This window comes from Anticarsia gemmatalis, chromosome 1, assembly GCF_050436995.1.
Source record: "Anticarsia gemmatalis isolate Benzon Research Colony breed Stoneville strain chromosome 1, ilAntGemm2 primary, whole genome shotgun sequence".
In the NCBI taxonomy this organism is placed as follows: Eukaryota; Metazoa; Arthropoda; class Insecta; order Lepidoptera; family Erebidae; genus Anticarsia; species Anticarsia gemmatalis.
In genome coordinates this window covers 8,821,353-8,838,377 of record NC_134745.1, presented here as the reverse complement: position 1 = coordinate 8,838,377, position 17,025 = coordinate 8,821,353, and the positions used below count along the sequence as shown (strand labels likewise).

The 17,025-nt window shown below is 35.7% G+C and overlaps 1 protein-coding gene across 9 annotated transcripts in view; it reads right to left on the bottom strand.

The window, feature by feature from the left end:
* Nucleotides 1-841: 841 nt before the first annotated feature.
* The window catches only part of LOC142974799 (agrin-like), a 156,035-nt gene continuing 139,851 nt past the window's right edge, over nucleotides 842-17,025 (bottom strand). For 8 of the 9 annotated variants that reach the window (XM_076117343.1, XM_076117349.1, XM_076117358.1 and 5 more), the window contains 14 exons: nucleotides 14,881-15,162; nucleotides 14,595-14,741; nucleotides 13,793-13,926; nucleotides 13,301-13,601; nucleotides 12,414-12,587; nucleotides 10,270-10,633; nucleotides 9,969-10,181; nucleotides 9,479-9,873; nucleotides 9,162-9,408; nucleotides 8,911-9,075; nucleotides 8,376-8,572; nucleotides 7,475-7,661; nucleotides 3,690-4,054; nucleotides 842-3,573 (listed from right to left, as the gene is read on the bottom strand). In XM_076117343.1, the coding sequence (XP_075973458.1) occupies nucleotides 3,428-3,573; nucleotides 3,690-4,054; nucleotides 7,475-7,661; nucleotides 8,376-8,572; nucleotides 8,911-9,075; nucleotides 9,162-9,408; nucleotides 9,479-9,873; nucleotides 9,969-10,181; nucleotides 10,270-10,633; nucleotides 12,414-12,587; nucleotides 13,301-13,601; nucleotides 13,793-13,926; nucleotides 14,595-14,741; nucleotides 14,881-15,162 (3,317 nt within the window). In that variant the 3' untranslated portion in view covers nucleotides 842-3,427. Of the gene's footprint in view, nucleotides 3,574-3,689; nucleotides 4,055-6,789; nucleotides 6,903-7,474; nucleotides 7,662-8,375; nucleotides 8,573-8,910; nucleotides 9,076-9,161; nucleotides 9,409-9,478; nucleotides 9,874-9,968; nucleotides 10,182-10,269; nucleotides 10,634-12,413; nucleotides 12,588-13,300; nucleotides 13,602-13,792; nucleotides 13,927-14,594; nucleotides 14,742-14,880; nucleotides 15,163-17,025 lie in introns of those variants that run through there. The other variant, XR_012959584.1, reaches the window with a different exon arrangement.

The window sequence follows — 17,025 nt, the reverse complement described above, 5'->3', positions numbered from 1 at the left end:
GTTTTTTTTTTATTTCATCGGTTGCTCCCCGCGTTCGTGACGTTGGCTATATAATACTGGAATAGTACTCTAGTTTTATTCCATAACTTAATAGTATAAGCTGCCTACGAGTGTTAAAGTAACCATCTGTGAGAAGAACGTAATACATATATACTAAACTTTACTTTGAATATACAAAAATAAATAAATAATATCACTAAAATAACAAAACGTATTTCGGTATATTAATTTGTTTCAATACATTTGTTCGTCAACCAAAAAACAATAGAAGCATGTCGAAAGGAAAGTAAACAAGTTCCGCTCATCAATCTAATCGTGTAATAGCTATCGACTAGTGGCGAGGGCGCCAGTTTATTGTATAAGCTCTGACCAGTCCCGCAATTGTCTATATCATTAAATTAAAAGCTTTCGTGTTTGAAGGCTATTAGTAATATTCGCGGCACCTAAAGCACCATTCGTAGTACGTACAAGGGCACGGTTGGCTAAACAGTTAACTAATTTATTATCCATAAATTCCCGATCAAGAATTTGATAAGACACTTCCTCAGGGTTTTACGAGTTCAGCCTGCGTTTAAGTGGGCTCTAGATTGAAAGTGGTTGGAGTTACCTATTATTCGTGCTATGTTGAGGTAAACGAAGCCTCATGGCAACCATCGATTTTTCTACCGATAAACCGCTGAATCAATTTAGTACCATTATTTTCAATAATTCCATTTATCATTTAATTCCATTAGGGTCTAATTGAATTCTATATACTATTATTCAAAGTATGATTGCTTATAATTTTAGTCGGCCTCGTGGAGGTTTATGGGGTGAGTAAATAGAAACACGAAATACGGATTGCAGTCTCATTTTATTTTTATGGTTTTGTATTTATTAAACTAAGATGGTTACATCAAAACACACATTGCGTAACAAACTGGACTGGAAGATATGTAAGAACCAGTGACAATACTGTACCTACAGGTAGGTTGCTGTCAACCCTATTGCGTTCATTCGAGTAGAACTATTCGAATATATTTATGTATTGTATTTAAGTACGGAATAATAAGTACGATTAACGAACGCCTACAAGTCCGAATCAACGGCAAAAGGGTTGTCCTAAATATCATCTAAAAAGTGAATGGGTATGTTTCGCTCGACCACGAAGCATGTCTAACACGAAAAACGTAACTCTAAATGCCATTTTGATATATATTTTAATATTGTCATTGTTTTACTTTAATTAGTATTAGGTAAATACTTTACAAGTAGTTCGCTAGACGAAAAGTAGAAAAACGAACTTAGCATTTATTTAAAGAGCTTAGTTTTGCATTAGCGTAACATCAAATTAAATGAACTAAAATTTACCTTAGGTAATTGATTCTAGGCTATTATACCAATTCTCTATACATAACATTACGTATGTAGTTACGTTAAAATGTACAGGCTTAGAAATAAAGTTGAAATTCGTTATTTATTTAGTTCGTAACGTAACTAGCCTACAGCCGGCCTTACTTTAAATACTTGATTTTGCAGCAAGAGTAATGTTTCTTAAAGTTAGAAAGATCGATTATTATGCCACATGGAAAGTAATCTAATTGAACATTCGACCGAAAATCAATGCTGCGCTATAATAGATATTAGGACAAGTTGAAATTGTAGGTCAAGTGTCCCAAGTTTCCATGAGTGCCCTCGTGACATTCATATCTACAACTCCGAACATTAACCCTCGAGGGATTTGCTTAGAACATACTTACTCGGGTTCAACTGACTCACAGATTACTCACTCGGAATTCATAATCTAGGATAATGGACATTTCGTAACATTTATTAGATTCTCGATTAAAACAGTAAAGCGGCTTGTAAAAAAATTCTAATATCTATAGTTATTATTTTATGTACATATATTACAAAATATCAGTAAGTACTAACGAAATCTACAAAAATAATCTCAGGTGACCAAATTAAATATGAGAGTATTCAAAAGCCAAATATTCATTTTCACAACACTGCAGTAATCTTAAGCATGTATACATATTAATCAACCACGCAAGGATTTTATTGCGCAAACCTTTCTTGGTCTCTAATTGTCACGCAATCCAAGTCGCGCTAGCAATGGCTTTCGAGCAACTAATTGTGGGCATTTGCAATTAGACAATTTAAAGTAATTTTTGTATTGGCTTGTTAAAAATGCATATTATGACTTTGAAATATGGCTAAAATTATATGTATTCGGCGTATAACTTAAGTTCGGTGAAGTACAAATAAATAGGCAGACATTTAAAAACATTATGGCACAAATGAATAATGAACAACTTATTTTTGCGTATAATGCAAAAAAGGAATTTATTTTGAATACCAAAATATCACTGTAATAATAACTCGTACTAAATGAAAATTACACCTCAATATAAACGATATAATAAGATACGATGGAATGATTTACTGATGCCGCAAAAATTGGTTTGTTACCAATTTGCTTGTATAGCTTTTCAAGGCATTGATTGTAATTAAAAGCAAAAATAAATACCAGTTTGAAGGAAAATGAACCTATTAATAATCATGAAATAGCGAGTATATAATATTCCTAAAACAGCTACTGTACAATTACTATGGCACTGTCATTTAAATATAAATAATCACTAAATACACAATAATATTATTCACAATACAAAAGGAATGGCAAAAATGGAATAAAAATGATAATTTTATTATCAAATAAAATAGTCAGAAAGTTAGTAAAATATTAATTTACGATTGCTTATTATTTGTTGATACACGTTATTATGTTTCTTAATATCGTAGAGACAATTATTTAGTAGAGCTGCAATGTGACCATTAGCTCAATGATAATTTTCTAAGTCAATAAAGTTTTTAAAACTTTCTTTATATTTCACAACATACTATCTGTCCTCGCTTAGTATAGAAACTATTCTTATGTATTACTGACTAATCTATAAACTAGGTTATATATTTCTGCTAGTTATAACAACAAAATATCAAGAGTCTTCTTTATTAGTTTCAGTACTTTCGCGTAATTTATATTTCAATTTTCTTTATACCTCTGATGTGTAATCCGAGCACCGATTTAAATGATAATAATTGATATTACTTTATTCCCTAAAAGATCTAAAACTACAACATAATTTATTATGGCAACAAACTCTTTTGGTTAAATAGATACAAATACTTTATATTCGAGGCGATATGAATTCTTAATCTCTTTAGAGATAATAATATGTTCACGGACTCTTTAAAACACTGTAAAGTAGACAATTAGAACAAAACTTCGGAACGGATATGTATCGGTAGGTACATTATTAGACAGGTACAATAAACAACTATCCAACACAACATCTACAAAATAATACTTTTTTAAATCTCACAATCCACTTGGCAATTTACACTGATGAATCGCGCGAACAACGCACGATTAGTCGTGTCGTCAGTCACAATGTCGTACGACTGTCGCAGGTCGTATCGGCAGACTGAGATCGATGTGACGTCCGCTCGCTTTCACACTAGCGACGCAGCCACGTAGACCCGTGTACAGCGCCGCTGGCAATCCAAGAGGTAGTGATGGAGAACCTCCTGTTAACGAAATAAAATCATTAAACAATAGTTTCAAGCTTCATGCTGGATAATATTCAACCTAAGCCAAATCAAATTATTACTGACACACAATTTTATCATACTGAAATACATACCAATCCACAACTTCGGGTTTGCCTTCGAAGGTACCAACAAAGACTGGGAGTACCCTCTCACTGGCGGCGTATCATCCACTTGCAACATAGCAAGTCTCTTTCTTCGCCTCACGGTAGCGGTGTGCCATCTACCATCGTCCACCCGTACTTTCGACTCAATACATTGGAACCAGTCCTCGTGAGTCGCAGAGTTTGTTTCTTTTATATCTGTGTCTGTATAAATGAGCTGCAGTTTCCCATCGCTCAAGCCGAGACCGATAAAGTCTCGGGGTCGTATACCGATTTTCCGTCTCCACATAAGAAGACCAGACTCGTTGTATGTTCGGAATTTTATTTCGTATCTTATACCGCGGGAGCCGCCATTCCTAAAATTATTGTATAATTCAATTATTTCTGCTAATTATTTCTCATCTACTAAGTTATTTTTCTACTGATGATTATACAATACACATGCTTTGTTACTTGTTGGTAAATTCTACATTGTTAGTAGCTAAAATAAGCAAAGATTTTCACAAAATAAACATGTTTAGTTTCTGTATAAATGGACTAATTGCCTAACCTTTGTTTGGTAACAGGCTTGTTATTACAAGCTACTCGTCCGTTTTCTTTATATCTGATACGCAAACATCTGTTCACAGTAACAATAGACGTTATCAAACGTGTTTTCTCTGTTTACTTTTATATATGAGATTGGATAATAATATCGTTTAACCCATAGAAGTGATGTAAGTAAGAATGTGGCATAATATAAATAGCTTTAAGTTCTTGCGCCTTTGTACCGTACTTAGCTCGGACAGAAACAAAATCTGTCAAATGCCATTCTATAGCTATTGTTAAAGGTTGAATGGAAAGGTCAACTAGAACTAATTGTTCATATTAGCGGTGGTTATATTGATTATTTTAATCTAAGCCATACAGGCCTATTTATGACCACTATAACGTATTCAATTTTGTTGCGATATTACGATACCGCGAAGCAAGATATTTTAGCTAAAATGATAGGAGAAAAACAAAATTACTAAGATGACATGAAGAATAGTAGTTTATTCCTTCGTTTAGATAGTATCTATCACCCTGGCAAATTTTATTTAAATTAGTTCAGTAGTTCAGCCGATTTCTAAATAAAGAAGGACGTGCATACTCTAACGCTAATCTTTTTTTGCTAAAATTTATACAGACATTTAGTAGTATATACGCCATAAACGGATATAGATACTTATACTGGTATGTTAAAGCCAAAATACGAACGCTACTTATAGCCGATAAAATCAAAATAATAAGTATACGTGGGAAGTCTGAAGTACAGAATGTCAATAGTAATTATTTACATATTTATGTTGAATATCAACACAGTGATACCGAAAATACCCTCATAAGCACGTACATGTTATTGCTTCCGTAAAAATAAACATTTGAGATACTTTTAACCCTATGTGCGAGTGGGTGGAAACCGAACGCGAGCCACTCCTTTAACCATCCCGTTTTTTCTAACGTTCAAAGACTTTATAAAGAAAATTAAGTATTGTTATCGTACAAAGTAGAGTCCATTTGTATAGAGTTGTTTATAAAGCGATAAAACATTAAATCTTCAGAAAAAGTTTCTACGTTATGTATGAGATAAGGTCGTTGAACCGGATTTTAGGGAAAATATATATCAAAGGGATTATTAAACGTATTTGATGTGACATTCTGCTTTTAAAGTTTATTTTATATTTACTCATTTATTAACATAGTAAAACATGGTTACATTAATATCGTGGTGCTAAAAACACGCCGTTGCACGTAGCGTATTAAAATTTGCCAGAGCTTATGTAACTTTTTTTAAAATTAGCAATGCAAAGCAACGGGACTTCATTAACACTAGTGCTAAGTATTCCGACAAGGCTTTAACACGCCCGTGTTAGGTGTTGGCGTGAGCAAAGTTTGTCCTTACACCGAGACAGGTACAACTAGAATTAAAGATTTGAACTAACGACCATGTGTTATACACCTTTAGAATCTCTTTTACTTAGAAGTTCTTGGGAAATTTTCACAGCTTTCATGACTGTTAAAACTATCTTAAACTGTAGAGAGACTCATCGATACGAAATCCTAATTTCTTCATAAACGAAATAATCTTTTGAAGCACATTCAATGTAATTACTTCGTCCCTTATTACCAAGTTTACACCGATAACAAATAGATTAAGCGACTAAACTAACTACAAACGTTTTATGTTGAGAATAAATTAATTCGAACACTTGTTTCGATAACGTTAAGATGCAAATACGAGAAACAAATAAAATAGCTAGTCGTAGATACACAAAGACACTATCTAGAAACAGAAACAGTATTTACAATCTACGTTGTTAGGTTAACGTGTTTATGTAAATGCGTAAACTTCGACGTAACTTATTTGACTTGCTGTAAATTTATACATTCAGGGCGGCGGCTAAGAAAAGCTTGTTGAAGCGCATCACTACGCTATTTTACAATAAACTCTACACAAATAAAGACACGTACTCGCTAAAAGCCTTTGAGCAAAATTATTTTCTTCGTAAATACATGCTTTCGTAAGCAAATATATACGTGTAAGTCGTATATTATTATTAACGTTGAACTAACACAAAATACTATTGCGAAAATCATAATAATAAAAATAAGATTCTGGATTTTTCCGAGACATGTCGTTACGCAGAAAAATAGAGATATAAGCCTACACATTGGAGCAACTAATATTTATAAATGGGAACATTAGGAATATTACGGTGCTATTACTACGGTACTAAACTGAAAAAGTTTCGGGGGTCGCTGTACGCGAGTTTTCTAGGAGAAAATTATACTTATTTCCTTCTAATAAAATATTAATCAAAACGTTTACGACAAAAAATATTTCGTATAACATTTTCTTTATTGAAAAGGAGGTATCAAAGCATTGTGTTAGGCATAAATAATAGTTATAGGTAACATTAAATTCAGGCAACTATTCAAATTACACTTTAAGTGGAGAAATTTCCACGTCGGTATTAAGTATTCATGTTTCAGAAACCACACGGCTGCCTAATGTCCCCACTTTGACTACAACTACGAGGAAAATATTAAATAGATTATAATGTTTTACCTAAACTAAGTGGTGTGACGTAATACGACTAAAATATGTAATTATTTGGTGTTTCCTTCAAATGTTATCTTACACCGTAGTGTCCCTCACCGACTTCTTTGTTAGTATGTAAGCTAGAAAGACAGAAAATTAGTATTAGTGACAATTTAGACGAAAAGCACAAATCAGCTTTTAGTAGACATTATGAAAATTGATACACAGATTTTTCATTTATGTATTCTTACTCTTTTTTACAATAAGTTAAGAATAAATAAACTATCTCGACTCATTTAAGTAGAACTTGACATCAAGCCTTCACACGGACATAGCCAGTAAGAAAGCTTCTTAAAGATATTTATGTCCTTATAAAAATCTCTTTTCAATAACGCTTCGAGTAAACAACATCGTGCTTTAGGTCTAACATTGGTAAAGGAAAGTCGATTCAAACATTTGGTTCAATGACACAATGAAATTCGAAATCAATTTCAAGACATTATTAGTAAGTTAGAGTAATAAAAACGGAACGGAACAACAACAGTAAATAAGTTAGACAGGAGAGTCAGGACGAACAACCATATTCGTATTCAAGGGAATTTATAACTTTGTATTATTATGTCTAAGTTTTGTTAAGTAACACGAACTTTGAACATTAAGGAATTCCATATAGACATTATTTTGGTGAATTTAATGGCGGTATAGTCTTTACCTCCGACTTCCCCTGCTTCGGTAGGAGAAGTAATTATTTCCGTCGAACTTGACTGGAGCTCTTTCGTTCAGCATTTCTACGTTGATTTGGACCTCACAGTTTCTTCCTTGGTAGCCATCTTGGCATATACATTTGTATTCATTTAGCAACGGAATACAGGAGCCGTTGTTTTTGCACGGTGTTAAACCTAGTAGGAATAAAACAATACAATCAACATAAGTAATTGCGACGAAATTAATTAAAGGTAATGTGGGACAGTAGACATGATTGGCTACCATCAACATTTTACTTATAGTTCAAAGTAATTTATTTATTATTACTTTGCATTGGTAGTTGTCATTAATAACTGAGTGGTCTTTATCAGTATCAAAGATATTTGAATTCCAGATTCAAAGGTTAAAAAAGCGGACTATCACAGAATAATATTGTCCGTCAAAATCCGTTACAATCCATTGCAGTACGGCGTATATCACGAGAGAGGTTCACTATCAAAGCGAATTCGCTGTACATCGATCGCTATGTGCTACTCCTAGTTAATCCTTCCGTTACTTCGTCTACTCTGTACACACTATTGAAAATAGATTTAGTGGTTCTATTTCGGGCCGTGAACAAAGGGTAACGGAAAACAAGCAAATATAAAAAATATTTTTTATCCACTTTGTGTTCGAGAGTGGTTTGCCGTCTTCGTTATTGACATTCAATATTCGACAATACATAACATAAACTTAACTTGATTGTTATAAAATTTCATTTATTAATTTTGCTATCGCAATGTCATTACATATTCTAGTATCGTCTCAAATTAATCCAAAATCAATTTCCTGTATAAAATGGAACCGCAAACTTAATTTCATTACGAAATCTGTAAAATAACCTAACAATATTACTGACAATGACTTACCGTCTCCGCAAGGCGGTCCAGTATATTTCGTTACTCCAGTAGTAGCACAAGGTAATCGGTCTTCATCTTGAACTATAGCACATTTGGCAGTGTCGGCTCCAAACAAAGACAAAGGACTGCCATTCACGAAGACCTGTTGCACGGAACCTATGAAACTGCTGGTCACGCCCGACATCTTATGAGGACGAATGTACGAACTGAAGCAAGGAGAATTAATGAGGCAACACGAAAAAAAGGTCAAGCAAATTTAAAAAAGACCCGTGGAAGCAACGGTGTTATTTTTCTCTAGTAGTAAATTTTACGAACGGTATGTTATTATGTTCGTCACAATCTTCAGTTATTATTTTATGAAAATACATTCATGATGAAATATAAAACTAACGATGACTCAACAAAAAACTCGAATCTAATGATGTGTATATGCTTTATAAAGAATGGAAGGAAAATATCCGACGATCCATTTTTACATGTAGGTAATTTTTATTCAGACAATTTAATTTAATATAGCTTCCTAAACGAATGATTGATTACTTACGGCAAGGATCCAATAAAGAGAGGCAACGTGAGTTCTAAATGTGTTAGAGGGGGAGCCGAATGCCCTCTTTGTGTAGGATGATGATCTAACTGGAGGCTACCGTGTCGACCTGACCTGGACACTCGGGCTCGGTGCCAACGACCCTTCGTTATTGGCACTGGAGACCTAATAACCAGAAGAAAAGCTCTAAATTCTATTCATTTAAACGTTCAGAGATAAAGTTAGCTCTAAAGCTAAAACAGGATACTTACGTTATATTAGCAATACCGCTCCCTAAATTGTACCTAAACTGAAGGTAACCATTAACCAGGTTAATCGCTATAAAATCCCCCTTGGCTTTATTAGACTGGCCCGTGTAAAGGAGCATTCCGGAAAATCGGTTCGTTAAAAACCAAATTTCGATGCGGAACGCTTTCCCGAGCCCTTCGAGTGGCGGCAATTCAACGTAGCTCGTCCCATTGAATTGAGGGGACCATGTTTCCTGTACCACATTTACATCTGTAAACAAATTGGGCATGTAACTATTTGTCCTTAAGCGTGAAATGTGTCGTTTATAACAGGTACTGACCATTGTTGCAAGTATTTCCGTTGGAGCCAATTTCACCTCCAAACAAACAGCGGCAGACGTGGCCGCCCTCGGCTCCGATGTCACACAATAGCCCCTCATCATATCCGCAGGGATTCGACTCGCACGGATCTAATCTCTCGTCACAATTGGCTCCTTGAAATCCGATAGGGCAGCTACAAGTATATTCGGTCGCCGATCCCTCTATAGCTTTACACGTGGCGCCATTCTTGCACGGCATACTCATACATGGGCTGGATTGGCACTCTTGAACATTTTCTATACTGACGACTAATGAGTCCGGCCGGCCCAATTTCTTTGTCACTTGATGACGTATTATCCTTAAGTATTTCACGCAGCCAATAAAACCGTTTCGCGTACCGATATTATCGAAAACCCTGGATGGAAACAGTTATTGGATACTTAATTGCCTATTACAGGATAATAAGAAATTAATAGGAAAAATGTGTGTAATATAAAAGGTTAAACATACCTAGAAAAGTTAGTAGGCACGCTGCCAATGTAAGCGTCCTCGTTGAGATCTAGAGCTTTTAAATAGCCACCGGATTGACCAACGACGTCTTCCATATCGTCGACAGATAAGATCCCGTCCCGGTGATATCGCTTCGCAGACACCTTGTGATACTCGTTTAAAGTTATCTTTTCTAGAGAAGTTAAAATTAACACTCCATTTCCAAGATTATACCTGTATCGAGAATGAGAATAAATTGAAGTACAAATCGATGGAATAAGTTTAGTTATTTAGCCAAGGATTTTTGGAGATAAGTGCTTACCTAAACTCAACATAACCATTCACCAAAGCGAGTGAAACAAAATCACCAGTTCCATCAGGTTTCTGCTGATTGTACAATATGACGCCATTTTCAGAAAATGCTTTAAATTCGATATCGATATTCAACTTGTGGTAAGCTTTCAAAGGTTTTAAGCGTATATAAGAAGTGCCGTCGAACGAAGGTGTCTCGATATAGGAGCCGAGGAGCGAGTCTTTTGCAAGAGATTCGCAGTTCAATCCGGTGTAAGGGCCAGCACACAAGCACGTGTAAGTTGAGCCGGGTAGATCAATACATGTGCCTAGGTTGTAACATGGCTCTGACAAACAGGCGCTGTATTCCTCGGTCGTCTCTTGAGGCGTTTGTTCTGTGAGAAAAACAACAGCTATTGGTATCTAAAATTGGTTTTAAACAAGCACTTGTCTAACATTTAATATCCCATATTTTCTAGTGTACAGTAGGCAATAAAAAGTTTCAAATACTCGTACGTAAGGTATAATTACACCTCAATTAGAACTACAAGTTCATATTGTTAATTACAGTATAATTACTCGTACAACTAAAAACAATTTCAAGGGCTGAACGTGGCGGTAAAATTACCAAAGTGATGATTGCATTTCACAATTTTATTAAGCTATTACTAGTATTTGCATTTATATGAACTTAATTAACATTTACATGGCAATTTAGTCTTAAAACAAGCATAGTAACTTAATTTACCGGTCGTAAATGATAATGTTACTAACAAATACCGGTTAAAAGAAAACAGCTTTCAGTTAAAGAGAAAATTTACAAAGATGGTTATTTGTACTTGTTTTAGTACGGCCTTTTTTTTCTTCAAAGAGTTTGTCTAAAGTTTTTTTGATAACCATTTATTCTAGCAGCAGAATCTCTATAATGTCATTGGCGTGGTAATCACCTGAACTATTGCGGCACAAACATCTTGAATAATCAGTGAAAAGCTAACTATGTCAACGGTTCAAAAGGAGTACTAATAGTGAAATAACTTGGTGTCTACGTTAGTCAGATACAATAAGAAATAATCAATACAATAGTTGAATACTGGCAGTGATAACATTAAACTAACGTGTTATTGGCGAACCTTGTATTTCATACAACTCTAACTGACTTCGGGTATAACAAGCGTGATATTACGTATGTATGTCTACCTATATATATACTAGTTTGATATCTAAGCCCAAACAATCAATGCCAATCACGTAATATCATCGGTACAACTAGGTATTATTTCAGTGGATTACCGTTCGAGCAAAACGCGGCCAGTCATGCGGCACTTATCGTCTTATGAACTAATCGGCCAATAGTCTTAAGTCGAAAGGAGTTTACTTTCACATGACTTACTGAGATAAGCTTTTATGTGAAAATATAACCGCCGCCAATTGATTGCCAGCTTTCAAGTAATTAGACTAGTAGAGCGAAGTAGACATAAACAGTTATATAAATACCAATCTAATTTTAGTTCATTTGTGTTCGAAATAAATTATATTTAGTGTAGGGTTATAACTTCAATTATCTATACTAATATTATAAAGCTGAAGAGTTTGTTTGTTTGTTTGTTTGTTTGAACGCGTTAATCTCGGCAACTACTGGTCCGATTTGAAAAATTATTTCAGTGTAAGATAGCCTATTTATCGAGGAAGGCTATAGGCTATATATCATCGAGCTACGACCAATAGGAGCAGAGTAACAGTGAAAAATGTTACAAAAACGGGGAAAATTATGATTATCTTAAGTGACGCAAGCGAAGTTGCGCGGGTCAGCTAGTTTTTAATAAAAATCAGAATTGAATAGTCATATTTTTTATGTAATGCAATTTTATCCTTAGGATTTTATTTGTAACAGTAAACTGCCTTATTATCCAGGAGCTATGGAAAAGTGCACGTTAAGTTGAATTTGTTTTCGGAAATTGATATTGATTAACTACCTACTACCATTAAACACACACCATAACAGGTATTATTTGAGAATATAGTAGCAGAATCCACATTTCTGTCAAAAAGAAGAAACGATAATAGAAAATAACTCAAGATCTGACCCCTCTCTCTTTTGGGAGAAGACCCTTTTTCAGCAGTAGGACAGAACAGGGTTAAAAAGTAATATTTTGAAAACCAATTAAAACTACTTACCAACGCAGGCCTTCCGATGTAACGTCGGTACATGTCCTGCGCGGCAGACGCAAGCTGCCCGCGCGCATTCCGCACCGGGTAGCGCGGCGCAATCCAAGTCATCAGAACAAAGATCCCCTAGCAACGCGCCCACTGCCCCCGCTGCCCCTCCAGATCCAACTGTTGCTGTTGTTGCTGGGTAAAGAGAAAATATGTTGACCCTAGTTTCACGTTGTACACTTTGAAATAAGGTATGACAAAGTTTTCCTCTAATAGAGGATTAAATTATTGTTTTAACGGATGGAATATTATAAATAAAACGTCATGTGTTGATTTTTATTCCAAAATGTAATGTTGGAAAAATCCAATATCATCGGCGTATTAACAAAATACTTAGTCGTAAATCAAATAGCAACTACAAATGAATATGCCATTTTATTGTTGAATATAAATGACGAACTTCAAAATTAATAACATTTTATTATTGTCATCAAAGTCATAAAACAATTCTTGTTATGTGTACAATACCCGTTTTCATAGAAAAGCAGTCAACGGGGAGCATGAAACAGGTGTTCCATGAAACTTTATAAAATGTTTGTTAAAGTGCTAGTCATTTATTAAAGACACGTAACAAACTGCCGGAACGTTAAAAGTGTGGTGTTGAAAAGAAAATGTGTTACAACAAAATGATTGTTATCCTCGTCGAAACGTTAATCTAAAACCAACCCTCATGACGGACGCGATGAAATAGCAAAAGTAAAATAAAATATTGACGATTCAATATTGGCATAATAATATAACAGAATGAAAAAGCGGATACTCTCTGATAAAATTGTTTGTACGCAAACATTTCAATGGAACGTTTTGTTTAGTGAAATGTAGATATGTATCGGTTGTAAATCACTCACCTTTAAACTTTTGCCCGGAGAGTATGCCGTCGAAATCGCTTGGTGTTTCTTTTCTAGTCCAGTCGTATTTATTGTAGTATTTGTCTGGGTTAAGGAGATGTCTTGTTGATTTCGAGGCGGCTCCATCGTCTTGTTGCGTGAATTGTATGGGGGATGAAGGTCGCGGGGGCCCGGCGGTCCCGGCTACTTCACCCAGTTTGCAAGGACCGAACGCTTGGACAACAATATCTTCTTGCGTGCGGCACGCTTGCAGTTTCAGGTGACACTCAGACTCATAAGTTTTCCCGTCGCTGCCGCATACCTGTTGGTGTCGGTTTAGCTATTTGTCATCGACGCTCGTTTGTTAAAAGTGAATACAAGACGGTTTCAGTTTCGTTATGGAGAAGTTACTGATTGTGTTTTGATATTAATTGTTGATGAAATTCTAATAATACACAAGTCATTAAGATATAACACAGAGTAACAATAGAGACATCGGAATGTAATACTAACCAGCATGTTGGTATCACTATCAGGACAGGGCGCCGCGGCACATTCGCACAAAGCACCGCCGGTACGCTCCGTGCACACCGCGCCGAAGTAACATGACAGTTCCGCGCATGATGACACTACGCCACCCGTTTCAGCTGCATAAAAAAGAAACGAAACTCACTTCCATACTTTGATGACGAACTACAATGTCCTAGTTCTATAAGCCTTCCAGTTTTAGATAGGTTCGTAAAGTTATGATGGATCGCATGAACGAGATCATAGTCTCGACTTTCAATCTGCCTCCGATCGTGTTACCAAACAATAAAATACAACATGGAGATTACGGCGCTCTATACATATTTTACAATATAACGATCCATATCACGAAACATCAATAGACCAATAAATATCGCGATCTTAGACTACGATCGCAATAAATATTGTGCGTGTAAAGTGCCTTTCGAACTTTCATATTTAGTTCACCGTAGCCAAAGTCGACCCATTTTACTATTTGTATGTACCTACGAGTTCATTCACAATGTTTACCTTCCGTGCCCTCGCAAATATTCCATTTGTAAATACTTCGGCTATATTAAACTTTAATCCTTTCATGAAAAAGGGAAATTCCGCCTATATTAAGCACATTCGCCAAATAGTAGGTGCCTAAGAAACTAACCTATCTCAGTACGAAAAAGAAAAACGGTTAATACAAAAACATCTTGACATGGGTTAGGCATGGCATTGTTGTAAGTACCTTTGTAATGAGGACCCTAAATCTCAGTATAGAGTGGGTTGTTGTTTTTTTAAAGAAAATACGACTTACGGTCGGAGCACCCGTTGGGTCCTAATCTGCGTCGGTGGTCGGCACACACGGTACACTTTTGTCCTTGAACCCCGGTTCGACACACACATCTTCCAGTCATTTGTTCGCAATCTTCTCGGACCGACCCGAAAGCTGAACAACCGCACGCTGAAATAAAATGTATTTTGAATAGGTTGTTCCAAATATACCTACATAGGGTCATGCTTTTAGAAAATTTGTTTACTTATTTTGTAGGTAACTGAATGTTACATTGAACTAAAACATTTATGAAAGTGGTAGCACATACGTATACAGCCAGTATGTCCAGAGCCGATCCTCGGCAGACCCCAATAGCCAGGCTCGCAGCGGTCACACTTGAGGCCGCCCACACCGGGCCGACAAACACACTGTCCTTCCTCATCGCATCGATCCGACACCGAGCCGAGCCGGTTACAACCGCAAGTCGAACTCGTGATTGGACACCCCTCCTCATTAGGCCCCGACGCTGCGGTCGAACCGTCAGAACAACACCCATATGCCGACTCCGAACAGTGAGATATCTTCTTTTCCTCAAGTTGCTTCGAATCGTCTGCACAATAATGTATTATCCAAGTTATTACCCAAATTCCGGTTGCATGCGCGGCACACGAGTGAATAAAATACAGTATTTTATAAGATGGGGACAAAGGATCCGAACCGGCAACGGCTAGCGTGATTGTATCCAATTTACTGTTGGTGCCGTGTACCGTTAGTATCTTCACCCTGACAAATCACCAGTTAGGTATCATATTATATGCATGAAAGCAGTACGGTTGGCACGGTGAAAACATTTCAAAGCTATAGTGAAATTGGTCGGTAAATAAAATATAACCTTTTGCAAATCACAGTTTCGGTTTTAATTAAAAGAGATTCATTGTAACTGAGCAAATAAGCAAAGTCAACTGACTAAATGGAGTATTTGTTTGAAGCAGATATAATTATACCATCTGCACTGTTTGTACAATACCAATGATTATAGTTTGGTTGTTAAATGTTAGAAAGTTTATAGAGTAAGATCCCAGAGCTGCCAGACCTACGTCATTTTAGCAAAGCTGAAACTTTGAGGATTGTTAGTATAAAGGGCCTGTTAAGAGGTATGCACATCCACTACCTTGAAAGCGGGGCCGTTTCTGAGGTAGCGCGGAGTGAAGGTGCGTAAAAAACGACCCAACCTACGTCATAGTAGCAAAGCTGGTTTTCAGATATGTTATTAATGATATTATGTAGAATTAAAATTGACTATTGCCAGACCGTTTCCCGGGGCCGTTACTTCTGCCAGACGCCTTAAATGTTATAAAAAAATGAGGTCAACTACGTCATAGTAGCAAGCCTAAATTTTATATATGTTATTAAAGGTACACTTTTAAGACCCCCTGTATGCGGACAGACCATTCCGCAGGGCCCTTCGTCCCCTAGACGCCATTAAACTTTCCCTATGAGTGCGAGAGTAAGAGCATTATTCATACAAATAAATGAAAAACAATGGAATTAAAAAAATAAAAATTGAAAAATTATTGAATACTAGCTGACCCGCGCATCTTTGCTTGCGTCACTTAAGAGAGATAGGTCAAAATGTTACATAAACGAGTTATGTAACATTTTTCACTGGTACTCTGCTCCTATTGGTCGTAGCGTGATGATATATAGCTTATAGCTTTTCTCAATAAATAGGCTATCCAACAGTAAAATATCATTTTATTCGCACCAGTAGTTCCTGAGATTAGCGCGTTCACACAAACAAAAAAACTTCTCATCTTTATAAAATTAGTATAGATTAAAAGTACTTGGAATGTTTAGGAAGATAAGTAACATTATTTTGGGAATTATTTAAAAAATAGATATGGTTTACACTATTCACAAAAATTATGAAAAAAAAATTGTAGTCATTCATTTTCATTATCATCATCATCATCGTCATTATCTGAGCTCTATTAAAGGTACAATTTTAAGACCCCCTGTATGCGGACAGACCATTCCGCTACAGATGAGATGGTACCTTTTATTGGTAATAAAGTAATTAAAGTAAATTTTATTGAATGCCATTCTTTTAGCGTTATTAACAATAAAGTTGTATCAAGCATTGAGGAAAATTTATCGTGTCCAGAGCATGAAGAAGCAGACACGAAAATTATTTATCACATATGTAATATCGATACTCATGAAAATATTGCAATCAGATGTTCTGATACTGACGTATCAGTAATAATGCTGGGTCATATACACAATTTAAAAGATGTTCATTCTCGCGTTTGGGTACTTACAGGCACCGGAAATAATCAAAGATATATTGATTTATCAAAAATCCATGAACATTTGGGTCCGTCTGTATGTCGAAGCTTAATAGGCTTTCATGCTATGACAGGATGCGACTATAATCCTGCTTTCTTTAAAAAAGGCAAGCTCAGACCATTTA